This window comes from Gymnoscopelus microlampas, assembly GCF_963454915.1.
Source record: "Gymnoscopelus microlampas genome assembly, chromosome: 1".
Taxonomy (NCBI): Eukaryota; Metazoa; Chordata; class Actinopteri; order Myctophiformes; family Myctophidae; genus Gymnoscopelus; species Gymnoscopelus microlampas.
The window spans coordinates 19,597,243-19,623,722 of record NC_139962.1 but is presented as its reverse complement, the minus strand read 5'-3'; the positions used below and the strand labels follow the sequence as shown (position 1 = coordinate 19,623,722).

The window sequence follows — 26,480 nt, the reverse complement described above, 5'->3', positions numbered from 1 at the left end:
GAGAGGCTTCCCACCCTGGAGAATATACTTTCAACAACACAAAACAGCCTTTGTTTCGGTGAGTAGCGAAATAGTTTTGTTTATTTTTGACTAAAGACGGAGTCCTCGCAAGCAGGTGTAATTCAGGGAGACCTCACTACCGCTCTGGACCGGGGCTAGGGTTCCTCCCTGCACCTTTCTCTGCAAGCTGTGATGACTGATGTTTCACGTGACACAATACGCATTACGCAATACATAGGCTTACCTACTGACTGAGTACACACACAAACACACACACACACACACACACACACACACACACACACACACACACACACACACACACAAGTTTTTTACCAAGTTTCTACTGTGTCGCAGCTCGCAGCAAAAATTACGTTGCCTGGAGAGGGCGTGTCTATTTCACATTCCAGGCTTGATTGACAGGTGCCCCGAGCAGCACTGTAATTTAGTCCCTTGAAGGAACGACAATCCAGACCAGATTGACTGAAAATGAGCCCATTTTGACACGCTTTCTCTATGAAATGGAATTAGTCATAGATGCTCCGTTTGATCTTAAATGACGACCGTGTTGTTTGACTCTAATGCAGACAGAGAGTCTCTTGCTGCAGGACCAACAGGACAGGTGCATGTCTGTGTGGACTCTGGATCATTCGTCAAGAACAGTGATAGAATAAGAAGATCGTCCCACGCCAGCCCGGGGGTTGTTCATGACCATTGGATCGGTATTTATTCACTAAACAAACACTCCCAAGATTTAACTATTTGGATTTACTTCGCAATCGGTAGTTTAAGAGAACGAAGTTAATCACAGCTTTCGTGTTCCCCACAACAAAGTCCCTCGGATCGAGGAGCGCACACTCATGGAGAAAGTTACAGCCACCGAGCCAGCAGCGTCTCCGTTCATGTGTGGGCTCAACGTTTGGACCACTAGATAGTATAGTTTTGTGTCTTCTTGCAGACAGAGACAGGCTGCATGAGAGACTTGAGCACGGATTTCCCACCAGGATCGGGTTGCAATGGAGAGGAACGGGACCCACACGCTGCAGCAGCTCAGCAGCCCAGGCGGCGTCAGCGGCAGCGCCAGGGACCGGGTGAACAGGTACTGTTGTAGGCCATGAGGCTAACAGGCTAGCAGTGGATCGGGATGGACGTATCATTATATTGGTACACAGTACACACTGGAGTTGATTTAACGGCTAGTGTTAACAGTATCAGTGTTGCCAGGTTTTGTTAGAGAAACAAGCAACCCAGGTCTATGAAAAACAAGCCCAAAAGATTTGAAAATAGCAGATCTACAAGCTCACAACGCGTCACATGGTCTGCTATTTTCAAAAGATTTTTTTTGACAACACAAATGTTGTTCCCTGGCGCAAAATATTTTCAGATGGTGGGGTCTGCGGACAATATATAGCCTAATCTTAATTTTGGGGGTCCTTGCACATTTAAATTGTTTACCACTGGTTTAAACAATATTAGGAAACAAGCCCAAATAAGCAACTACACTTTAGAAACGAGTCCAAAAAACATTAACCCGCAAACTACCAATTTTTACAAGCAACTTTACAGAAAAATAATCACTAAGTCGCTTATAATAAGCCGAGATGGCAACACAGACCCTTAACATAACGTATTTGGTATTATGGTTCCTAAGGATCAGGTGGGGACCCCCCTCACGGACCACTGGGGGTCCCCGGACCCCCACGCTAAGAACCATTGATCAAACACACACACACACACACACACACACACACACACACACACACACACACACACACACACACACACACACACACAGGCAGCTCCACTGATCATGTCCAACCCAGATTTGGCACAAACAAGGGAATTATGATCTCATGTGATGCTATACAACAACAATGTGGAACTGCCTATCAAAAGGAGTAAAGGAGTGTAAAACCCTACTCACTTTCAAAACTGCCCTAAAGATACGCCTTCCAGGAGGCTGCAATTCCAAACTGGCCCCTGTCAAAGTCTTAACCCACCCACCCCCCCCCCCCCCCCCCCTCCTCCTCCTCCTCCTCCTCCTCGAACTGTTTATTGTACATATTTCTTGTTTTTCATACCAGTAACCTGTAAGCTGATTGTATGATGTTCTGCATAGTAGTGTATATCTGTCTATTTTCTTAAATGTCATCATGAGTTGAGTGCGTGGGGATCTCATTAGAAACAAGCTGTTGTGCTTTTATGAGCGATCCAGTTTAGAGGACCTTGTATTGTTAACTGTACTTCATGGACTTTTTCCATGTCTTTCTAAATAAAGTACATCAATCAATCAATCAATCAATCAATCAATCAAACACACACACACACACACACACACACACACACACACACACACACACACACACACACACACACACACACACACACACACACACACACACACACACACAGGGAATAAATCAGTTTACACTAATCACCAATAAACTTTCTATGTATTTTGATGGTTACTCATGTCCCTGTCCAATGTCCCAGATGCAGTGACATTCATCCTGTGAACCTGCTGCATCTAATTTGTAGACAAGTTGGACAGAAAAGCAGTGGTGGAAAAAGTACTAAAGTGTTTTACTTAAGTAAAAGTATCAATACTGCATCAATACTGCAATGTAGAAATACTCTGTTACAAGTAAAAGTCCGGAATTCAAAATTTACTTGAGTAAAAGTAAAAGTATTGGTATCAAAATGTACTTAAAAGTACCAAAAGTATAAATTACTCATTATGCAGGATGTACCCTTTCACAAGTTTGTATAAAAATCTTTTGAAAATAGCAGATCTACAAGTAGGGTTGAAGTGGTTAATGTATGTTTATTTTGTTATAATAATCAAAATCTACAAAGTAACTAGTAACTCAAGTTTTCAAATAATTGTAGTGGAGTAGAAGTATAATATTTGCCTCTGAGATGTACTGTAGTGGAGTAGAAGTAGGCCATAGAAATTTTGAAATACTCCAGTAAAGTAAAAAAAAAATACTAAGTACACTACTTCAGTAAATTTACTTAGTTACTTTCCACCATTGCAATTAAAGACGTCTGAAATCCACCATCCTCCAATGGACAACATGGGATAGCCTAGCTCTATTGTACTGCACACACTGGCTTTGTGTACTGTAGGACATTTGACAGGGGAACAACATACCAGTTGTATAGCCTACTTTAACCCAGTGTTTTCACATCCATGTCAAGTTAAGTGTAGGACAGTGTTCAGTATTTAAAATGGTATAACTAAGTGGTTTAAATTGTCTTTTTGCTGTACCTATCACTGTAGATAACGGCCAGTAGCATTTATTTCCTTCTTGAGAGTGTAAGCACTAAGCAGCATGTCAGATTATAGGATTACATAAGCATCTTTGAGGCTTTGAGTTGAGCCAGAGTCTCCCATGGCTTTTCACTCAGTCTGGAATCAGATTGCTGATGACTCAGTTCATTGTCACAACAGACAGGCTATGCACAAAATTACACATTTATTTATAAAAAAAGAAGGAAATACAAATGGTCAAACATTATTATAGCTGATGTAGGGCTGTCACAAATTCTCACAATCATTACGTTTTACTTGACGATTAATTGTCATACAAATAAGTGTTGATGATTTAATTGTGTTTTTGGCATTGAAATGAACTGGAACATGTGAATACAAAAATATTTTCTGTTTGCGTTTTAGGCTTTGAATGGAAATGATTATGAAGTTTATGCCAAATAATTGCAATTAACTCAAATAAGAGTTAGCTCTACTCAAATGCCAGCAATGCCTGATTTAAGATGGTCGTCATGACAAAGATTTGGTGCTTTGGACAGTCTTATGAATGATTTTATTCATGCTCTGATGGTGTGTGACTTTACTTCCTCCAGTGTGGATCCGTATGGCTTTGAGCGGTCAGAGGACTTTGATTATGAATCATATGAAGAGCTGATGTCAGAGTACCTGGCTGTGCTCACTAGGCGAGCCATCCAGTGGTCAAAGCTACTCAAGGGCGGTAGCAAAGTGGAAAAGAATGTCAAATGTGAGTGTGATAACCATTGAAGTACAAGTGTGCATTATAGCTCTTTCACAGATTAAACTACTGGGTTCTAAAGTGAGTTATTGTATCTCCCCTTCAGTAAAACGTTACGTACGAAAGGGGGTCCCCAATGAACATAGGGCTCTAGTCTGGATGGCTGCCAGTGGAGCTCTTGAACGGCTGGAGAAGAACACAGGCTACTACCAGTCTCTACTGGTCGCCGAGCATGACCCCAAACTGGTGGAAACCGTCCGCATAGGTCAGGCTTCACTCACTCACTCACTCACTCACTCACAAACACACACATTGTTTCTCATTGTCACTCTCTCTCACGCTCTTATCTCTCTCTCTTAAAAAGTCTTTCTCTCACACTCAGTTTATTGGCACTCACTCACACAAACTTTCAGTCTCTTACTTTTGCTTTCGCTTGCACAATGTCTTTCTCTGCGGTCTCTTTCTCTTAGATCTGAACAGGACATTTCCAGACAATGTCCTGTTCCGCAAGACGTCCAGCCCATGCATGCAGAAACCTCTTTATAATGTGCTACTAGCGTATGGACACCACAATCCAGCAGTGGGCTACTGTCAGGTAATGCTGAGCTGTTCAAATAGAAAATCCACCTTAAACCACAATTCATAGAGGCCACATTTTACTAGATTGTCTAGATCTGATACCTGAATTTGTCTCCCAAAGTTAAGAATCTCTTTTAAATTCCTCTAGTGTTTGTGGGTTATTACATTGAATATGGTGATGTAAAGTGTAAAGTGGCCATGTAGGCACATTTTCTGTTTCTGAAATATTAAGTTCATTTGATTGCAGTCAACCACGCACCACAAAATCAATCTGAAAGATTTGCTCTTCATCACAGTTCTGGATACAGGACTGTTTATACGTTTCTTGTCAGGGTTTCTAGCGTTGGGGTTTCTAACCCCCCCTTTTTTTTACCAAATTTGATTACATCATCATTTTTCAGTGAAAGACATAATGCATGGCATTTAGACAGTACATACAGCATGAATGAAAAATATACACACAGTGCAGCAGAATTCAACCCCAAAACAAAAAAGGGTGCGCTTGGAGCACATTTCTTTGCCATGCTGGGTGGCCTGGGTGGCCTACCCTGGGTGGCAAGCCTGGGTGGCAACCCACAACTGTGTCAGTTGTGGGTTGCAGCCGGAAGGACGAGAGGAAGCTGCGGGGGAAATAGCGTGAGCTTTTCTGCGTTGTGGTGGAAGAGAACATGTACTAAACAAAAAAGGAAGTAAATTAGCTCTATTTGAAGGACCACATCAAACATGAGGTGGTTGTGGGCAAATACTCCGGCATGGTCATGCTGGACCTACAAAAGGCATTTGACACCGTAACTCACTCTATATTGATTGAAAAGCTAAAAGCAATCGGCTTTGATAACACATCAGTGGACTGGATGCAAGCACTCCTATCTGGAGGGAGAGAACAGGTGGCGGAGGTGAACGGTTAAGTTTGTTCTACTGCTATGCCACCAAAATGTAGAATGCCCTACCAACAGTCACAGTCATAAAAAAGTGTGAATCCTTACTCTCCTTCAAAACCACTCTAAAAGAGCACAGGTGGCTGCAATTTGGAGCTGGCCCCTGTAAAAAAAATCAAGCCTTTCACTAGAAATGCACCCCCCCCCCCCCCCCCCCCCATAACTGTTTACTGTACATATTTTTCAAAACAAACAAGCTTTCTTGGGTTAAATCCTTTTAGCAGTATTAAACTGTACTTTCTGTGCTTTTTTGGTTAATAAAGTATTCAATCAATCAATTTGGAGGTGCAGTCTTGAGGCTCATTATATATCATCCCATATGCGGTTGATTGGATGTTGCGTTCAATGACATATGGTGTTGTTTGTACAAAATAGGCCCTGCGTCCACACATTTGTGAAGCCAATTATAGGCAAACTGTATGGAATATCAAAACCCTGGCGGTCATTGTCACGTGAATCATGAGATAATTTGTAGCTAATTTGGTGAAGAAAATCATGTTTCTGCAACAAGCAGTTAACATTAAAGAAAAAAGAAAGAGGATTGCACTTAAAACAAGATCTGTTTTTAATCTGACATTTTATGCCTATTACAGATCATAAAACGTATTAGGACATCCAACCTTCATCAGTGTGTGTGACACACAAGTAAACAGAATAAACAAGCAGACCAATCTTTTTCTGAGTGCAGAATGTTTTGGAACAGTTTACTAGGACAACACACCAGATAGTCAGAGTGCGGTGGAATACAAACACATTTATTATCTGCAATAAACTGTGTTATTTGTTGCATTTGTGGAACCCGAACCCCTATGGGTGGAAGTGAAATTGATCTGTGTTGTTTAAAGGCCACTGAATGTGTGATTCAAATTTCAGGTACTGTATATCGGCGGCAGTTCATGAATTTTGGACAGAATCTGTGTAGGAGTAAAAGCAATATATATATATATATATATATATATATATATATATATATATATATATATATATATATACATACATACATACACACACACTAAATAGGTACATTCTGTGGGTGATACATTCCATATATTCTTTAGTTTAAGTGCATATAGTGATTCTGTATGTATGTCCTCTGTATGTATGTCCTCTTCCACCTAACCTGCTTGCAAACGAACCCAGTCCACTTTTTCCATAACCCGGTCCCTTATACTTAAAGCCTGGGTTCTCACTGATATATAAGGATAATTCCTTTTAACAGGTCGTTCATGAAAGTCCTTGCGGTCTTGTTTCCAATGAGAACCTGTGAGCAATCAGGGGTTAAGAGTCTTGCTCAGGGACAAATTTCATTTCATCGACACATATGCTGGGATGGCCTGGAATCGAACCTGGGGCAACCAGGGCCTCTGGCTCCCTAGGCGGGCTCACTAACCACTCAGCTATGGCCACCCCTATATATATATAGCATTATTAGCTCTGGGTTCTCTTCTCACTGATATTATTTCCCAGTTATTTTCCCTCTAGAGAATCTTCTGAACGTTGTTATTCCTATTGTATAGAACAGATTGAAGTTGAATAACACAGATGCACATTCTGTTGATAAATGTAGAAATATAGTTGTCCTTCTTGAAACTTTAATTGAAGTGTCTAATGTTATACAGTATGCAACATAATGTTAACTGTATAACTGTCTTTTAAAATTATTAATTTTACCCATTGTCCTTATTTTGAACCTGCACTTCCTCCAATGCTTCTTCTGCTACTGCTTCCCTTTTACAAATACACTGTTCTCCCTCTTGTTCAATTTGTTATCCTAGTACTAACAGCTGGGTAGTTCCTTCTATCCTGTCACCTGTTGACTTGGACGATGCCCTGAAATATAAGCCGTTTGTTCAGCTATTTGTCAGTATGTACTGCTGCCTAGTGGTTATGGTTGCACTTCTTCATGCATCTGCCATGCTTAACTAAGCACCAAAGGAATCACAACATTTTAGCCTGTTAAAAGCATTAGCTTAATGGTTCCTCTTTTACAGTTCAATTACATTTTATGCCAATCTATCTTCATATTCACGCTCTATAGAGAAATATGGTTACAATCTTGAGTAATGAAGGCAAAGACGTTGGCTGCCATGATATTTGTTTCCAGAGTGGTCACTGATACCCAACACTACATAGTGTCTCTTTTAAGAACAGTAGTTTAAAACACAAACTACTTGGTTAAAACAACACCGATCAACAGGAAGCTGTATGAATACCGGCACCCAATTAATGAAAGCGGAAAAAAAACGTGTCTATTATTGTGTCAGCGGGTGCATATCTTTTATTAGTTTGTCAAAGAGCAAGCGTGTGAGCATGTGAACAAGATAGCATTTGAAAGGTAGTTTTCATGCGGAAGCAACTTGTGGTTTGCAACAGGCAGCAGAATATCTTTTGCAAATTTGTTTTCAAAACAAAAGACTATACAAGACGCAATGAACAAGGTGAAGTGCAAATATGGCAAAGGAAGTGACTCAACTTCTTGGATAAAAGAAGGGTGGAACAGACATTAGTGTTACATTTATATTGAAAACATGAAGCTCTTTCAAAACATACAGTACAGCTTGCTGTCAAATTCTGACAAATGGTCTCATAAATATAATGTTTATAATGTATTAAAATCTGTTTCTAGAATATTGTTGACATACCTTTTGCATTCAGGTTAGCATTAGTTACATTAGGGACAGAATAATGCTATGTTTTGTATAATCTGCTGACTTACAGTAGGTTAATTTACATTTTTCTTGTGAAGGTATCATTTTAAACTGTGTTTGTATCTTCAGGGCATGAACTTCATTGCTGGTTACCTGCTCATCATCACTAAAGATGAGGAGAAATCTTTCTGGCTGATGGAGGCTCTTCTGGAAAGGATATTGCCAGGTGTGTATTGTGTTGTCTTGCACCACCAATAACCACATCACTGTTCTTGTTTTGCTACAGTATGTGCTATGAATAACCCTTACAGGAGGTCACATGGTCTTTATCTCTCTGTAGCTTAAGGCCGATGTGTCTGTCTATCTCACTCTCTCACTCAAACACACACGCACAGTTTGATGAGGCAGTCACATTGATCTGCTTCTTGTAACGAATTCAACTACCTGGTTTATGATAAGCCTATAAAGTATGCTTCAGATGTCCAAGGTGTTTAAACCAAACAATTGAAAAATAATGAATAAATAGATAGAGTCTAGTCTCATCAGTGTGAATGTATAATAATTGCATACAGGGTGTTTAGTTTAATCTGTATGAACTAGGAATTGAATTTGCTGTGTGTGTGTGTGTGTGTGTGTGTGTGTGTGTGTGTGTGTGTGTGTGTGTGTGTGTCTGTCTGTCTGTCTGTCTGTCTGTCTGTCTGTCTGTCTGTCTGTCTGTCTGTCTGTCTGTCTGTCTGTCTGTCTGTCTGTCTGTCTGTCTGTCTGTCTGTCTGTCTGTCTGTCTAGACTACTATAGCCCAGCCATGCTGGGCCTGAAGACGGACCAGGAGGTGTTAGGGGAGCTGGTCAAAGTGAAAGCCCCTGGAGTGTGGCAGAGCATGGTGGAGCAGAATGTGAGTTGGACCCTGGTCGTGTCCCGCTGGTTCATCTGTCTCTACATAGATGTCCTCCCAGTAGAGGTAAGAGGAGGGGTGCATCAAAGTTGTGGTGCCGTGTCGGAAGTGTCCTTGATTAAGACACTGAACCCCCTAAACCACTGCTCCCGATGAGCAGGTTGGTATTTTGTATGGTTGCATCATGCCACTGGCGTGTGAATGCGTGCCACATAAACGCATAAAACGGTGTTCTGTCATTGAGGCGTGTGTGACTGGGTGAATATGAATTACATTACCGTAAATACAAACATGCATGTCTGTATCTGTCTGTGGAGGATGCTGTCTGTGGAGGATGCGCCAAACACAGAGGATCTCTGTGTTTGGGTGGTGTGTGCACCGGCTGTGTTACATATTTATTTTTATGTGATTGAAACGGTCTGTAAAGTACTGTTATACTATCCTAGATAAACTGAATGATTTAGTTTGTTAAAACGGTACATTCTTTGGTTCCTTCTCTTCCAAAGACAGTTCTGCGGATCTGGGATTGCCTGTTCTATGAGGGTTCTAAGATCCTGTTCCGTGTTGCTCTGACACTCATCCACCATAACCAGCAAGTGATTCAGCAGGCCCGGTCACTGCCGGACATCTGCCAGACCTTCAAACAGATCGTCCACGAACCGTTCGTTGAGGAATGCCATACTTTCATGCAGGTAAAAAAACTTTCTAGGTGAGATACAGTTTCATCTTATTGGAGGAGGACCAGTAGATGTGAATAGGTAAATTGAAATGGTATCCCATATTAACCACTTATGTCCTATTTAAAAATAACAAAAATAGCACATCTACAAGGTCACAACAAGCTGTGATGCGACACATTGTGAGCTTGTAGATCTGCTATTTATTTGTATTTTTAATTTAAGTAGTTAAATCCTATAATCCCATCTGCCTTTTATCTATCCTAGAAAATCTTCATTGAACCAGGAAGTCTCTCCATGGCAACCATAACCAAACAGCGGGACATGTGTCGTGCCCGTATCATTGCGGAGGAGTCGTGAACCCTGACTTGTCAGTCAAACACAATACACATTCCAGGGATGTGTCCCAATACTCCATTTTTGTCTCCTTTACACTCCTTTGGCTTTGATGAGTGACCTTGGAGTTTTGAAAAGAGAGATGATTCTGACTTGGGATAAACTCTCAACACCTCATTTGCACCTTTTTTAGATTATGGTTGTTTATGACCGACTTTACTGTCACAGTGATTGCTGCATTTAATTTGTGTCTTAAATACACATTCAACCAATAGCACTGCATAACTGTAAATTGATTAATGTTGGTATACACAAAGCGATGACTATGCATTGTAAGAATTGTAGCCTAATTTCTATTTGAGAAGCTAAATGAATGTTGCATAGATTCAATTTGGGTACTTTCTAGACATTTGAAATAGGTATTTTCACTGTGAAGTTTGTCTTAAGTGGATCGACTTTATTTTCTATGAATCTGATAACATGCATAAATTTGCACTTTACTCCTGATAGTGTGCTACAGCAGAGATAAAGCTTAGCAGAATGTTGTATGTGCTATACCTAGTTGATGCCCTTAAGGGGGATTATCATAAATATTACAGCGAATCACGGCTTTACAGATTATCTGTGATAATTTCATATCTGAATAATTCTTCGTCTAGGTTACAAAAGGTGGGTGTGAAGTGCTGCACTTATAGACCCCCTCCCTCCACTGAATTGCATTAACATTTTTCCTAAAGTTAACTCCTCTGGGAGGCATGGCTTTGACGATACAGATAATTATGTGCAGAACATGCCTTCAGAGTGTCCTTGTCACATTCTGACAGTGGAGGTGGGGAGCTGCTCTGTATTTTTGCAAATCTGAGCCGGTTGTGTGATGTCACCTATACTGTGAACCTGTCATGGTCCAATTACTTCCACCTTAGACAACGTTGCGCTGAGTCTGTGGTATTCACATATTTGAATATGAATAGATCCAGAAATTCTCGAATAGGGAGAGTTTTACTTATGAAAATCCATTTAAACAACATATGTTGTTTAACAACATAATACAGTATGTTGTTAAATAACATAATATGTTTTTCAACATGATTTATGATTATTATTAATCAGAGTATTTTACATACATTAAGACATGGCTGGAGGGGGACTTTGTGTGGTGTTTAAACACAAGTTGTATTGTCACAACTACATTTTTCATTCCTTTATATTTCAATAGCCATTGTTATTCTTGGGACTGTAGGAATTGTCTTAACTGTTATGAGATCACGATCACTTGAAGTTTGCCCTCCAGCCAGCAACGTGATGAGCACTCTGGCCTTCTCTCTGGTTTGGAGAAATGGCTATGGTTCCTGAACAAGCTTTGGTGCACTGTAGTGAAATGCTGACCTGAATTACATGTTATCTATACACAATTAAAGTGCTGCCCTCTTTCCTCACAATGGTGTCACTGTTCTTTGTCTGGGTGTTTACAGGAAAGGCCTCGTAGCCGTGCTCAAATTAAACACGTAAGAGCTATAACAACATACAGTATTTTAAACCATTTTTTATGGGCTTGTATATATTGGGTTGGGCACTATTAGAAGAAATGATAAATGAAGTTTCTTTAATTTACTTTAGTGAGATGCAAAATAGAAAACAAGATCAAAGCATTCTCTATAAAAATAAAAGATCAAATCACTACAATTGACATTAACAATCATTGGAGGGGGAAATCAAAACCAATAATTCACACAACCTCTGAAGACTGGAAAAAACAAATGGCACAATCCAATTCTATTTAAATAAAAGTATAGTCACTCTTAATGTATATGGCTCCAGCCATTCAACAGCATTTACACATAGCAGCAACAGATATTGTATTTACTTGGCAACTTAAACCAAAACCAAACGGTGAGAAAAGCCTCATTGCATTTACAGCAAAGTTATATAGGCTTTTATTCATAGGCTTCCCTTTTCATTGTAGAATATGGGCCTTCTATAAATCTCATTGTTATTAAATGCAAAAAATACCGAGAAAATTTACTTTTTGTACAGAGGGATATTCATTACAGTTGAGAGAATCTTTATGTTCTAACAACTCTCTCAAACTAACAAAAACGTTAGTTTCTTTCCTGTCTATTTTATTCAAACCACTGACCTACTGGACAATTTCTACAGTAGTGCAGTACTTGATAGGTGGCAAAGAATTATGTTTTGTCGCAAAACGGTCAATTTTGCCATTGATTCAATTCTGGCCTGTTTTGAGTATGACTCAGAATTATATAATTTGATACAAGATGGGTTATCTCTATCTTCTCTCCCATTTTAGTCACTTTAAAATGTGACCTAAAAACGCCTATTTACAAAACAAGTATTTGATACAATATCAAATAGATATGAAAGCAAATTCAACCAAATTAAATATATTTAAATAAGAATAGAACAGAGCCGAAGAGACAATCTAGCGGGAGCAATTTTGAGAAATAATATATGATTATTAGGGCTCACTTCATCCTGTCCGTGGATAGGACCACAGGTATGGTTACACTTTGTCCTTGCACACTTGAGCCTACTCTACAGCCTAAAACAGGGGAAACTAATTTATACCAAACAATGGTTAGTAAAAAGCAAGTATTGGGTTTCTCTTCACCATCCATGTACAGTAAGTAACAGAAAGTCAACACAAATACTCAAAGGTCACATAGGCAGTGCAGACATGCACACACATTTACATACATGTGCATACACACATACACCCCAAAAAGCACTGAGCATCAATCGCTTTCACTCACTCATGCATGTACTCACACTATAACCCATTCATACACTCACGCAAACATCATGCGCCAGATACACACAAGCACGTCCATCTGCGCCTCATTTGCACGAATGACGGTTTAGCTCTACACCTGAATGGATCAGTCAGTCGGGTATGCGACAGGGATACTTGTGATGTGGCAGCAATAAAGAGAGTGGTCATGTCCATTCAGATGGTCTGGTATCCAGCATGGCTTCTCTTCCTGCCAATAAGGTACGCTATGAGGACAATGAGCACCAGGCCGGCCAGAGCTGCTCCCACAATGATGGGGATCAGCATTTGGTCTTGGTCCATCTGACACTCCTCCGCTGAAGGAGAGGAGAACAGAAGAAGCGTATAGAACATGTATTTTAAGTTGTTCAGCGAGGAACATATTTTGCTGAGTACATGTGCTCTTTTTTTTAAACAACACCCTGCTCCACATTCATATTCTATAATAACATATATTCCCACCTGGTAGCATACCACTAGAGCCCAAGTTAAAGGTTTTTTGCAATGAGAAGCTCCTTAGGAACAACTGGATATTGAGTGCCTTGCTCAAGGGCACATTTGACCACACAGGTGGTGATTGAGAGAAAAGCATTATTCATATACATTTGCCTAGTCATTTTTTGCCATGTTTTTCAGGTGGACTGAACCTGTGTCTGTCTAATCACAAGCCCGTCACAGGGCGACTCACTGATAACCCTTAGTAACATTCATTGGCAGCTGCTCAAAGTGGAATAAATAGGTAAAGACTAAATGACAAGGTGGGGATAGAGCAATAATCTCTTGTGAATTGTGTGAGATTTGATAGAGGTGAGAGAGGATGACTGTGGCCAGAGAAAAGCAGATCTACCTGTAGCAAACTGATTGGTAGTAACCCCAAAGGGCTGGACTTGCAGTCGGAAGGTGTTGAGAGAGAATGCAGCAGCCACAGCCAGAGTCTGCTCTGCGCTGCACATGTAGGAACGGCCCAACGAACTCGTCATGTAATCAAGGCTGTCGTTACTGGCTGAGAGTGGAGCTGGAAAAAGGGAGAGAGAATGATCAGGAGGCAGGACTCTTTATTGTAAATGCAGTCCAAGACACCATGTACGTTACTAAATCTAAACCAGGTTTATATGACATATGATATGATAGTAGATTACCAGTCATATCAGGCCAACCAGCAACCAGAGCAATGCCACTCAGGTGGTACCTTTTAGATGTGGTATTCTGAAGATGGAACACCATGGGGAAGGAAGAGGGGAGATGAAAACACTGATCAATAGAAGTATGCAGTGTAACAGAAGTATGGCTCACTCACACACACGCGCACATATGCACGCACACGCACACGCGCACAGTCGCACACACACACACACACACACACACACACACACACACACACACACACACACACACACACACACACACACACACACACACACACACACACACACACACACACAGAGGGCTAACCTTACCAGAGTGAAGGTAAAGGTAAGGGTGGTGGTTGTGTCCTGCGTTAGCACTAAGGCTGCACTGTTGGTACCACATGATCCTGCACTAGTTGTCAGATTAGGATGCAGGTTCACAAGTTCCTGCACAGTCTGGCAATGGAGAGAGAGAGTAACAACTATTATGATCTTGTATCAAGGCAGTCCATATAATACTGTAACTCTGTCACATGGTATTTACCGTATTTTCCGCACTATAAGGCGCACCGTCAGTGCGCCTTATAGTGCGGATGCGCCTTATATATGTATCAATATTGGTTCCCTTGGTTTCCGCACTATAAGGCGCACCTATAATGCGGTGCGCCCTATATATGAAAATAATACATTTATTGAAGGTGCGCCTTATACTCAGATGCGCCTTTTCGAGCTTTTACATATTTTTCACAAATAGAAGCTCTACAAGCTCACAATGTGTTGCATCACAACTCGTGAGCTTGTAGATTGTCTATTTTCAAATAACCAAAGTGTAAGTGGCTGTAATTGTTGACAATAATATAATCATAATTTGGATTGTTGCCCAAACGTTGGGTTTGGGTATTACCTTATTCTGAGATACGGAGAAAAAAGACACATTAAGCTGCAGTCCCATTTCGGCCAGGAGACATTCTGTGCCGTTGACATTGGTTAGTGAATATGAGCCCCGTTCAGGTTGTCCTGGAGGGGTAGGAACTGGGGCTGGGGCTGGGGTGGTTGTTGTCACAGGAGGAGGGGGAACAGTTGTACTAGTCTCATCAGCGGTGCAGACACTTTCTGAGGGACACAAAATGTAAAGAATTACAAATCTGGCTGACTTACAAGCACATACACCAACACAGACAGACCATACCAACACAGACAGACAGACAGAGTGTCATACCATTAGGACTCAAATCATCCCCAAGCATATAAGCCTCCAGCTTGACATCAGAGAAAGTGACGGTGGCGGTGCCCACTGGAACACTGGCAGAGCTTAGACAGCGGTAGGTGGTGTTGACCCTCGCCCAAATCCCTACAGACGTGGACACCAAAGTAACCACACCTAGATGGGTCAGAATTAGTATCATTAGTTACAAACCCATACTACCTGTGGAGTGGAACATGAGCTATGGACGTACAGATATTGGGGTCTTATAAAGCCAGCTTGAGAAGCAGGTGGGTGTCTTTATAACATAATAATCATAATCATAATAATAATAGTTGTCTTTGTCTCCGCCAGGAGACTATGTTTTCGTTCTCGTCCTTCCGTGTGTCCACCAAGCTAACATTGGTCAAGCTTCACGTGACACGTGACAATATGTTGAAAGGGTGTGCTTTGATTGGCTAGCGAGACGCATGATGAAATAGAGCCCTATATAAATAGGTGTGTCACTTCAAAAGATCATTTATATCTTTTGAAGTGAGGTAAGACAGGATTAATCAGGAACAGTACTGGCGGAGACCTGTGCTCCGAGGAGCACATTTTCTAGTTTTAATTGATTTCAAAAACCTTTATTTTTAGAAAGAATTATTTCAACATAAAACATCAAAAAACATGTAGTTTATAAATTTCATTGCTTGTGACTGTGATGTCCTCACCAGACTTGTTGGCCTGAGGGAAGATAGAAGTATCACTGAGGTTGTACTGGACTGTCAGGTTGGCCACAGTGTAGAGGCTCCCATTGGTGGAGAAGCCCAGCCCCAGAGAGTGACCTGCTCCGAACGTGCCCACCAGCCATGGCGAACTGCCGTCGCTGCCGCATGAGCTGCTCTCCGTGTCCACTGTGGTGGAGTCGGGGAGTGGCACCTGTACAGTACTCTGAGAAGAGGTGGGGAAAAAGGTAGTTGGTTTTGAAAGTCGGACATGATACGCATCATGGTTGATATTGCAGATTTCACTTCTAAAAGTATGCGATAGCACAGTGGGGGCCACCAGGGGGCACCAGGGAGGCCAATTGGGAAGGAGAGAAATGTGGAAAAAACTAAAACAAACAAAAAACATTATATTTTATAATATGTATTATTAGAATCTTTTATTAAAATTCAACTCATATGATTAGGCATATTGTGCCAGTTTAACCACTCTCAACCTGGTGTCCCTATTTTGGGAATGTTATTATTTTCTAAAATGTTCTAACATGTTCAAACATTTTCAAAAATAGCACACTAAAAAAAACAAGCTCACAATATGTCACAATGCGATGCATTGTTGTGATCTTATATTGGCTATTTAAAAAAAAATCTAGGGCTTTAAAAAAAAAACATTTTGCAATATGGGGGCCGCAGTCAGAAGCTATGGCTATTTGTTGGGGCCTTTGCAGGAAAGGTTCGGGAACCCCTGCACTAGGAAAGGGCACAGCAAGAACTTTTTAAATACCGTTGCCCCGGTGGTTTCATATGTGATGGAGAGGCGAGCAGAAAGATCCGCTTTGATGCAGGTGGAGTTTCCCTCCCTCACTTCTAGTGTAACAGCCTGGACGCAGCCTGCAGAAACATACAACATAATGGTGCACAAAATGACTAAACAGCCTCTGTAACGACCCTCCGTTTGTTTATATGTAATACTTTTATTGTGAAAACCCATGTGAAGTCAAGAGTCAATAGCTGATTATTGCTGCTCACAGAACACAGCTCCACAGAAGGCTGTGATTGATGGCATTGATTGATTGATTGATTGATTGATGTACTTTATTTAGTAAGACATGAGAACAGTACATGACAGTACATAACAGTACATGGAAGTACAAATTCGCAATACAAGGTCTACTAAACTGGATAGCTCAGTTAAGCACGTAGCTTGTTTAAGATGAGATCCCCATGCACACAAATCATGTTGACATATAAGAGACAGACAGATATACACACTACTATACAGAATGTCATACAATCAGTTTACAGGTTACTGGTATGAAGGGTGAAAAATATGTACAAAAAAGAAAGAGAGGGGGGGGGGGGGTTAGGTTAGGACATGGGGTAGGTTAGGACTTGGACAGGGGCCATTTTTGAATTGCAGCCTCCTGAAGGTGTATCTTTAGGGCATTTTTGAAAGTGAGTAGGGTTTTGCACTCCTTTACTCCTTTTGGTAGGGCATTCCACATTTTAGATGAATAGCATGAGAAAGAGTTCATTCCCTTTGTTGTGCCAAATCTGGGTTGAACATGGTTTGTGGAGCTGCCTCTGGTGTTATGATCATGGACTTGATTAACATTTTGGAAGTATTTTGACAAATACAGGGGGATCCCAATGTTGTGGTGTATCTTGAAGACCAGGCCCATAGCAAGTTGCTGTACTCTGTCCTCAACCCTAAGCCATCCAAGCCTAGCAAAATGATCAGGGGTTAGATGGGTTTTGTAATTGAGGCCAAGAAGTAGCCTTACAAGTTTGTTTTGGGATGTTTGGAGCCTTGTTTTTAGGGCCTTGGAGGTGTTGTGATACCATGAAGTGCATGCATAATCATAATGACCTTGTATGAGGGCCCCTATAAGAATCTTCAGAGTATTCTTACTGACTTTACGAACAAGCCTCCACATCCTCCGTGTTATTTTGTGGACCTTTTTGATCGTCTTTTCAGCGTTTTTGTCACCTGAGAGGTTTGCCTCCAAGATGGAACCCAGGTAGGTAATTTCCTCCTTTCTTGTGATAACATTTTCACCCACTTTGATCGTGAAACTCTCAGCCTTTCTAAGGTTAGGGTTGGACCCAAAGAGGATGGATTCAGTTTTACCCAGGTGTAATGAGAGTTTGTTGTCGGAGAGCCAGATGCAGATCTTGTTGAGTTCAGTGCTGAGAGTTTTCTCAACCTGCAGCCTGTCCCTGTCCGAGACCAGCAGAGCCGAGTCATCTGCGAACAGGAACAGTTTGCAGTCGCAAGCTGAGGACATATCATTCACATATATCAGGAACAGTAGTGGTCCTAGTATGCTTCCTTGAGGAACACCACAAGTCACTGGGAGAGGGGGGGACTGGGTGCCGTTTACTTCCACCACTTGCTCCCTCCCCTCCAGGTAGGATCTCATCCAGTTCACCGACGTGTCATCAAAGCCTATTGCTTTGAGCTTATTGATCATAATTGGGTGATTAACGGTGTCAAAAGCCTTCTGGAGGTCCAGCATGACCATGCCGCAATATTTGCCCTTGTCGACATCTTGTTTGATAGAGTCGTTCAAATAGAGAAGGCATGTGTCAGTGGAGTGGTTTGTTCTGAAACCAGATTGGAATTCGTAAATTAGATTTTTTTCGGCAAGGTACTTATCAACCTGTTCATAGACTATTTTTTCCATGACTTTCGAGATGGAGCTAAGAATAGAAATAGGGCGGTAGTTGCCAGGGTCTAATTGGTTTCCTTTTTTGTACAGAGGGGTCACTCTTGCTTTTTTGAAGTCGTTAGGGACCCGTCCCTGTATGATGGAGAGGTTTATTATGTGGGTAATGATTGGGGCAATGGAGGCGGCTGAGTCTTTTAGAAATTTAGCGGGGATGTTGTCGGGACCTGTGGCTCTGTGTTGTTGGAGTGCACTCAATTTTTTAAACACCTCATCTGTTGACACAGGGGAGAGTTTAAAATCATCTTTGCGTACACCCTGTTTATCGTAAAATGAATCAACATACTCTCCACCATGACTCCCAGAGTGAGGGGGTAGTTTTTCAACTAACTCTGAGGCCACGGTCGTGAAGAATATGTTGAGGATTTTACTCACTTCCCGTTTGGATGAAATGAGAGTGTCATTCACCTTGAGGTTTATGTTTGTAAACCTGGTTTTCAATTTCTTGCTGCAGCCTAGTAGGTTGTTGAATAGCTTCCAGAGCTCACGTGGTTTGTTTTGATTTTCCTCAATTTTGCCATCGAGGTAGCTTTTTTCTGCTAACAGCAGCATGCCATTAACCTTGTTTCTTAGCATGTTTTTCTCTTTTTTGAGTTTCGCTACGTGGGATTCGAGACCTTTGTTGAAGCTTTTGGCAAGTTTGATCCTACTTTTATGATAGTCAGAACACTTTTTGTCTCTGACTTTCATGGTAGTAAGGATATCCGAATTCATCCATGGAACCGAGCGGGTTTTGACCCTGATGGTTTTCATGGGAGCCACACTGTCCAAAATTTGAATGAATTTGGTTTTGAAACCAAGCCAACATTCGTCTACCTGTGTGCTGTTAAGTACGTCGGACCAATCCTGTTCCTCCAGTCTGTGATCTAAGTCCTCACTCTTGTAGTTTTTGAGGTCTCTGATCGTGACTGTTTGGTGGTAACCGGTCTTAGGTTTACGTTTCTTTCTGGTGCAGAAGATCATGTTATGATCAGATATGCCACAGGTAGTAACACCACTATTGAGGATTTTGTCCTTGTCCGTTGTTAGAATGAGATCTATGATAGTTTGAGTGGAAACACACAGCCTTGTGGGCTGAGTGATCAGCTGGTGGAGTGAGTGCCGATTACAAAACCCCCTGAATGACTTAAACACTGACGCTTCCTTACGGAGCATGTCAGTGTTAAAGTCACCAAGAAGTACTGTCTCCTCATTGTCCACTTTAGCTAAACATTCATCAAGTCTATCATAGAAATTCCCACCTGTGTTGCTGAAGCCAGCATTTGGGCAGCATTTTTAGCAGAGACACTAGAGCTTCTCATTCAAACACTGCAGCCCGGTCAAACAATGCTCAACTTTGAGTTAAATATTCACCTTGTTTGGGACGGATGGAACAGATAAAAGTTGTTTGGCCACTGGAAGGACATAAGGACGGACGGGAAAGCTCTTCAGTGACTGATTGTGAGTGACGTTTGATCTTTCCAAACAATATACCTACATGAAATCTGTATGGAATCTGGGCTTAACACTTGCAATGTGTTGTTTCAGTTATGTTGCCAAAGAAAATGCTGCGCCATGGTCTTTAAGGTTTTAGCACCCAGCTGGAAGGGGAACCGAACAAGGTAGATGAATGAATATCTTTAAATGTTATGAAACTGTATTGATGATTACTGGAGTTTGATATGGTCTTATTGTTGGGGTTTTATTTGTCATGGTTGATACCGTTGTCACTGTATTGCATTTTGATAAGGTTTGAGCTATGCACAGTAATGATTTATTGGATGTATCATGTACTTAGGTTATTTGTGTAGACCTACTGTGTATGCTTAGACTTGTGTTGCTGTTTGTATAATGTGTTTGTTTTATGATTATTTACGCTGATTTCTTTTGTCCCTCCCCCCTTTGTTTCAGTTTTCACGTTGATTTATTAAAGATCCTATAAATTCATCAGTTGGACTTCACCATTATTTCAGCCTGGGTTCGCTACAGCCTCCATGACTGGATGTCAGAAAACATATTTAGATGATAGATGTAACAAAGGCCATTAATGTAATTAATATAACACTAGGTAATAATACTAATCATTTACGACAATATTACTACACATAACTTACAAATACTAACCACACTGTAGTTTATACTATTGACCAGCAGAGAGCTGTAGAGAGCAACAAATAGAGAGCCAGGACAAACACACAAACCCAACTCCTACATCCATTTTCAAAAGAAATTATTAGCCTCTAATTCCAATCTCATGCCTGTGCTTAAAAGGTCTTCAAAAAAACAGCACTCTAGCTTATGAATGGAATTTGACTTGAGGAAGTCCTCTGTAGTAGACTTATGTCAATGTTATGTGAGTGATGAAGAATGAAGAGTCATGGTTGTAAAACATAAATAAATAAAAAAGCCCCCCCCCCCATCCTTTCCAAGCATGGCTCAGACTGACAGAATTACAAAACATTATTTACAACCTCGGCTTACTTTCCCTGGCACCCCTACACTCATAACGGCTATTAATACTTCCCCAGAAGATGCCAACTCACTCCTGTGTTTGTGACTGTGTGTGGCTTAAAGCATTGGAGAGAAAAACACCTTTACTTCAATTGATATTAAGCATTGTAGGTGTATGCAAGTTTCTACTTTCCAAAATATCTAAAATATAAGATGTACAGGCAACCATTGTTGTTGTTTTTTGGTGTGTGATCTGCAATATGATTTACTATTTGTTAGCAATATTCAGTCCTCTGTTCTCTGTTGTATCAGGTCTTTCAGTAGCCTTATAATTTGCTAATAATTTCCTAACCAAATGTGGGATCAATAATGAATTATTATTTTTTTGCCTGGTTTACTGAATGAACACATTTTCATGTCAAGGACCCCCAAATTGATATGTGCTTGGCTGCGGACCCCCATCTGAAAATAATTTGTGCCAGAGGGGGGCTCCAATAGCGAATATTTGTGTTCATTTCAAAATGATTCAAAATGATTTACAATCTTTCAAAAATAGCAGATCTACAAGCTCACAACTTATTTTTGAATAGCCGATTTATAAAATTGTGTCGTGTGGATAAACTGATTTTGAAGTTAATGTTGCTGGAGACCCTCTGGAACCTCCCCAAGGACCCCTGGCTGGGGGTCCCCGGACCCCACTTCGAGAACCGATTAACTAGCCTACAGTGGTCCACTCCATTCTGTCTCTCCACCCCCTCTTATCTAAGCAGCAGTAGTATAAAAGTCATCAGTAGCCAATGCAGTAGTCTACACATGACAGCCTACACAACATAGATATCAGATGTAGGCTACTGATACATTTTAAATGGGGTAGTCGGTAGTCTGCTAAATGACTGTAATGTAATGTAGTAGGTAGTGTGCATATAGATACAACTGCTATAGGCTATGAGAAAAGGATTCCTCAACTCAAAGGCTAATTATAATAATCATATGAACTGAATGAGCAAACATTTGAGTTGATCGCAGTCTTGTGCGAGAGGCCCAGGGAGCAGACTGGCTGAGTGTGTGGAGCCACCACAATAGATATTAGAATCACTGCCAACTGCTGTGTCAGAGCAGAGGGCCGAATGACAAGCCCACATACACAGTGTGTTGATCTGAGCACAAAATCTGAGCACAAAGCGACGCTGCGGTCACGTGAAGCGCACTTTGGCCGTGTTGCCATGTCCGCTTATTATAAGCAACTTTGGGCTTCTTTTTCAGTAAAGTTGCTTGTAAATATTGGTAGATGCGGGTTGCAGTTTTTTGGGCTTGTTTCTAAAGTGTAGGTGCTTATTAGGGCCCGAGCACTGCACCATTGCGAAGCCCTATTGAAATTGCAAAAACATTTTCAAACCTTTGCAATAATGAACTCGCGCTAAACGTAATCAAAACGTTAAGTAGTAACAAAAAATGACTGAATTGTCTCAAAAAGGGGCGTGGTCAAATAGCTCAATGGCGCCCCCTACAAAATGTCAATGTTGAAGCCCCACAATACAGTTTCACCTACATGTATGACAATTGGTACACACCTGTATCATGTCCCGACTTACAAAATGACCTAAACCAAACAGGAAGTCAGCCATTTTTAATTTATCGAGTGGTTTTAGCACATTTCATGCCATTCTCACAGGTTGTACTTTAACAAACTCCTCCTAGGAGAATGGTCAGAATCACCTCAAACTTGCTCAGCGTACACAAGAGACCTTATCAAGAGTTTTCATAAAACGTCTGTCGTACAGACTTGAGAGTTGCGTCACTTAATTTGGTTGAGAGTCCGTGTCCTTCAATGCTGTTACTTAGCTGAGCTCCGCCCACTCTTCGGATTGGTCATACATAGTTACTATTTTTGTTATAACTTTTGAACAGTTTGTCGTACAGACTTGTGAGTCACGTCACTTGATTTGGTTGAGAGTCCTTGTCCTTCATTACTTAGGAGTTACTTAGCACCGCCCCCTATTCTAATTGGTCGATATTTGCCCCTAACGTGGACAGAGGTGCGAGGGCCCGTCATCGCTGCTTGCAGCTTTAATTTGGGCTTGTTTCGTAATGTTATACCAGTGGTTCTCAAACATGTTCATGTCAAGGACCCCCAAATTAATATGTATTTGTCCATAGACCCCCATCTGAAAACATTTTGTGCCCGGGAGTCGGGACCCCTGTACCAGATAGATTTGTGTTGTTTAAAAAATATTCCACATTTTCTGCACAATTAAAAAAAAAATAGCAGATCTACAAGCTCACACCAAATGCGATGCGTTGTGAGCTTGTAGATCTGCTATTTCCAAATCGTTACAGTAACAGTGCTCATGTGGCCTGCGGCCCTGCCAGCCGTCGCTTCTTTTGAGCTTGTTTTTCTAGACCTGGTTGCTCATTTCTCACACAAAATCTGGCAACGCTGCTCACAGGGCCAGTGTTGATCTGGGCACAAAGCGACGCTGCGGTCACGTGAAGCGCTCCAAGAGGGACAATGCGCGTGTCTCTGGCTGTCAGACAGACACAGTGCCTCTCTTACAATAACACACAGTAATTGGCTGTATTTTAAGCCTTTCACTTAATTCTTCGCGCTTACTGTCATCAGTGTCACATAATGAGATACAATTGCTGAAAAACTTATATTTAGGAAGAAGTAGAAACTCTTCCGTCTCACCTGTCGACACCTGCAACAACACATAAGGCAGGGCTGTTTGCTCCAATTTCCTAATGCATTTGCAAGCTTTTCTGTCAAATGTGACGTGTAGGCCTACCTTTATACTGTCAAGGCCAGGGGTCTTCAACAGGGGGTCCGGGACCCCTAGGGGGTCCGCCAAATATTTGTGATAGGATTCTTTTTTACATTAACCACTTGAACCATAGCATCTCTATTTTGATGAACTTTAGCCGAAAATAGCAGATCTACAAGCTCACAAGGCATTTTCGGCAAAGAGGTTTAACGTAGAGGAGAAAAGAAGCAAATCAAGTGCCAAGTATTGAAGGTTTAATTGGTTAAATGTCTGAAATAACAAAAAATATTAATTTACACAACACTGATGATAGTCAATGAAGCTATCTATGAGATCAAGGGAAAAGTTGAATTTGCAACACAATTGTATGCAATGTACGGGGGTCCCTGCTTCGTCTCTCTCTCAGCTAGGGGGTCCTTGGCCTGAAAACGTTGAAGACCCCTGGTCAAGGCTATAAGCTACACCGTGACGTCGTTTTTGAGGAGCAGTAAACGGTACAATGACGTAACACACACACAACACTCACCTAGAATGTGAAACCAGACGATGAGAGCGAACAAAGAAAAGGAGCCCGTCATGTTTCAAATCCTTAATGTATTATTATTATTATTATCAATAACAAAAAACCCAACGATGGCCACTTTACAGACGCAGGTAGACCAGCGCGTAAGATACGCACTTGACGCGTCGCTTCTTCCTTCCTACGCCGTCAAATTGTAGCTCAGTCAGATATTACAAAGATAACGGTTCTTCTCGTTTGTTTGTTTGTTTTTATTCTGCAGTTGTGGCTTGATTTAGTTTAATTCTGGGTGTCTTCATGGTCTCTCTGGCTGTGTATAGTCTGCAGCAGATAGATACGATGGTTCATGTCCCGGAGAAAGAATGTCCGAAGTCATGTGAACCACAGCGCAGTGTTGCCAGATTTCGCAAGGACAAACAAGCGGCCAGGTCTATGAAAACAAGCCCAAAAACAAGCGACTAGGTCACATGATTGCTTTTGAAATAGCAGTGGCTATTTGAAAATAGCCGATCTACAAGCTCACAACGAGTCACGGTGTGACGCGTGAGATTGTAAATCTGCTATTTTCAAAAAATCTTGTATGGGGGCTCCCTGGCACAACATGGGGGTCCGTGGACAAATACATATTCATTTGGGGGTCATTGTTGATCATGAAAATATTTGAGAACCACTGGTTTAAACTAGTTAAAACAACAGTAGGAAACAAGCCCAAATAAGTAACTACACTTTGGAAACAAGTCCAAAAAACCGCAACCACCAATATTTACAAGCAACTTTACAGAAAAACTAGCCCAAAGTCACTTATAATAAGCGGACATGGCAATCCTACATGTGAACCAGTGGCTTTAGAAACACCCAGCACGGTCACGTGAGGTCCGAACAGAGCTGTACTGTCAAAAAGCACAATGCTTTATGTTTATACAGACAAGATACCATGACATATTTTAATAAGTATACTCATCAAACCGGTTAATGTACTATGTAACTGTAAACGTCTTTATAGGAATCTAATAACATAGCTATCGCCTTTTCTAAATGTATTAAGACTTGTAAGCTTTGATCCGCTTGTAAGGGGTAAGATAACAAAATATATCGGGCATCATATTGTAGCCACACACAATCAGACAAAGACACTAGTCTAGCAACAACACCCGAAATCCCAGACGAGCAGTGGTGGAAGAAGTAGGCTACTCACATGTAAAAGTAAAAGTATCATTATACCACAATTTAGAAATACTCTGTTACAAGTAGCCTAAAAGTCCAGAATCTTAAATTTACTTGAGTAGCCTAAAAGTACAAAAGTATTGGCATCAAAATATACTTAAAGTACCAAAAGTAAAAGTTTCAAATGTAGTCTTTTGAAAATAGCCTATCCACAAGCTCACAATGCATCACATTGCAATGTATTGTGAGCTTGTAGACCGACTATTTTCAAACGGTCGAAATGTATATAGGTATATAAGTGGTTAATGTATGTTTTTGTAATAACAATCCAAATCTGCAAAGTAACTAAAGTTTTCAAATAATTGTGTAAAAGTACAATATTTGCCTCTGAGATGTAGCGGAGTAGAAGTAAAAGTACAGAAAATTGGAAATACTCCAGTAAAGTAAAAAATACCTCAAAATTGTACTTGAGTGAATGTACTTAGTTACTTTACACCACTGCAGAGGAGACATCCCTGGTTCACATTTTTGCTGCTTTCTGCACTGCAGACTATAGCAGCAGCATGTGAGCCCTCCTATGAACAGGTCTGTGCAATGGGGAAGTCAGCTGATGGCCTTGCATCAATTCACGAGGGTGTGCGGAAACCCTAGAGGGAACGCTGTGAATGTCCAACAACACTTATCGGGACCCTGTCACATTCTGCTTGCATATTTGTTGGGTTTAAAACAGAGAAGAACATGCCACTTTTATGCGGTAAAAACCTGGCAATTAGTGTTGATACGTACACTGAGAAACATTGCATTACTGCCAAGCTCTCTGGTCATAGTTGATTAGAGAATTATCAGCAGAGCATTTTACTTTATTTTAAAAAAGTGAACTCAAATGTTTCGATTCATTTCTAGCAGCTATAAAGCCTCATTGTGATTTGTGGCCTTTATAATAACTTATCCAAGTCTATAATGTAATC

General features: G+C 41.0%; 2 protein-coding genes across 2 annotated transcripts; one reads left to right on the top strand and one right to left on the bottom strand.

Annotated features, from left to right (window-relative positions):
* Positions 1-434: 434 nt before the first annotated feature.
* Positions 435-11,520, top strand: grtp1a (growth hormone regulated TBC protein 1a). The gene is made up of 8 exons (XM_084056489.1): positions 435-1,099; positions 3,868-4,019; positions 4,117-4,275; positions 4,481-4,605; positions 8,305-8,401; positions 8,962-9,134; positions 9,575-9,760; positions 10,013-11,520. Exons 1-8 carry the CDS (start codon positions 1,017-1,019, stop codon positions 10,103-10,105), a joined length of 1,068 nt encoding a protein of 355 aa, XP_083912615.1. The 5' UTR covers positions 435-1,016; the 3' UTR covers positions 10,106-11,520.
* A 147-nt stretch (positions 11,521-11,667) lies between these two features.
* On the bottom strand, positions 11,668-24,726 carry lamp1a (lysosomal associated membrane protein 1a). Its single transcript, XM_084085501.1, has 9 exons — positions 24,355-24,726; positions 16,692-16,798; positions 15,914-16,133; positions 15,216-15,377; positions 14,901-15,109; positions 14,327-14,452; positions 14,009-14,075; positions 13,717-13,884; positions 11,668-13,186 (listed from the first exon to the last, which is right to left on the bottom strand). The coding sequence occupies exons 1-9, from the start codon at positions 24,404-24,406 to the stop codon at positions 13,047-13,049; spliced, it is 1,251 nt and encodes a 416-aa protein (XP_083941627.1). The 5' UTR covers positions 24,407-24,726; the 3' UTR covers positions 11,668-13,046.
* Positions 24,727-26,480: the final 1,754 nt, after the last annotated feature.

Bases quoted from the DNA above. Each gene is read 5' to 3' on its own strand.
- grtp1a (XM_084056489.1), top strand. From the start codon at position 1,017: ATGGAGAGGAACGGGACCCACACGCTGCAGCAGCTCAGCAGCCCAGGC. The intron at 4,020-4,116 runs GTGAGTGTGATA...TCTCCCCTTCAG, and splicing joins AGTGGAAAAGAATGTCAAAT to TAAAACGTTACGTACGAAAG. The intron at 9,761-10,012 runs GTAAAAAAACTT...TATCTATCCTAG, and splicing joins AATGCCATACTTTCATGCAG to AAAATCTTCATTGAACCAGG.
- lamp1a (XM_084085501.1), bottom strand. From the start codon at position 24,406: ATGACGGGCTCCTTTTCTTTGTTCGCTCTCATCGTCTGGTTTCACATT. The intron at 16,134-16,691 runs GTATTTAAAAAG...ACCTCTTCTCAG, and splicing joins ATGAAACCACCGGGGCAACG to AGTACTGTACAGGTGCCACT. The intron at 14,076-14,326 runs GTAAGGTTAGCC...TTCCATCTTCAG, and splicing joins TTACCTTTACCTTCACTCTG to AATACCACATCTAAAAGGTA.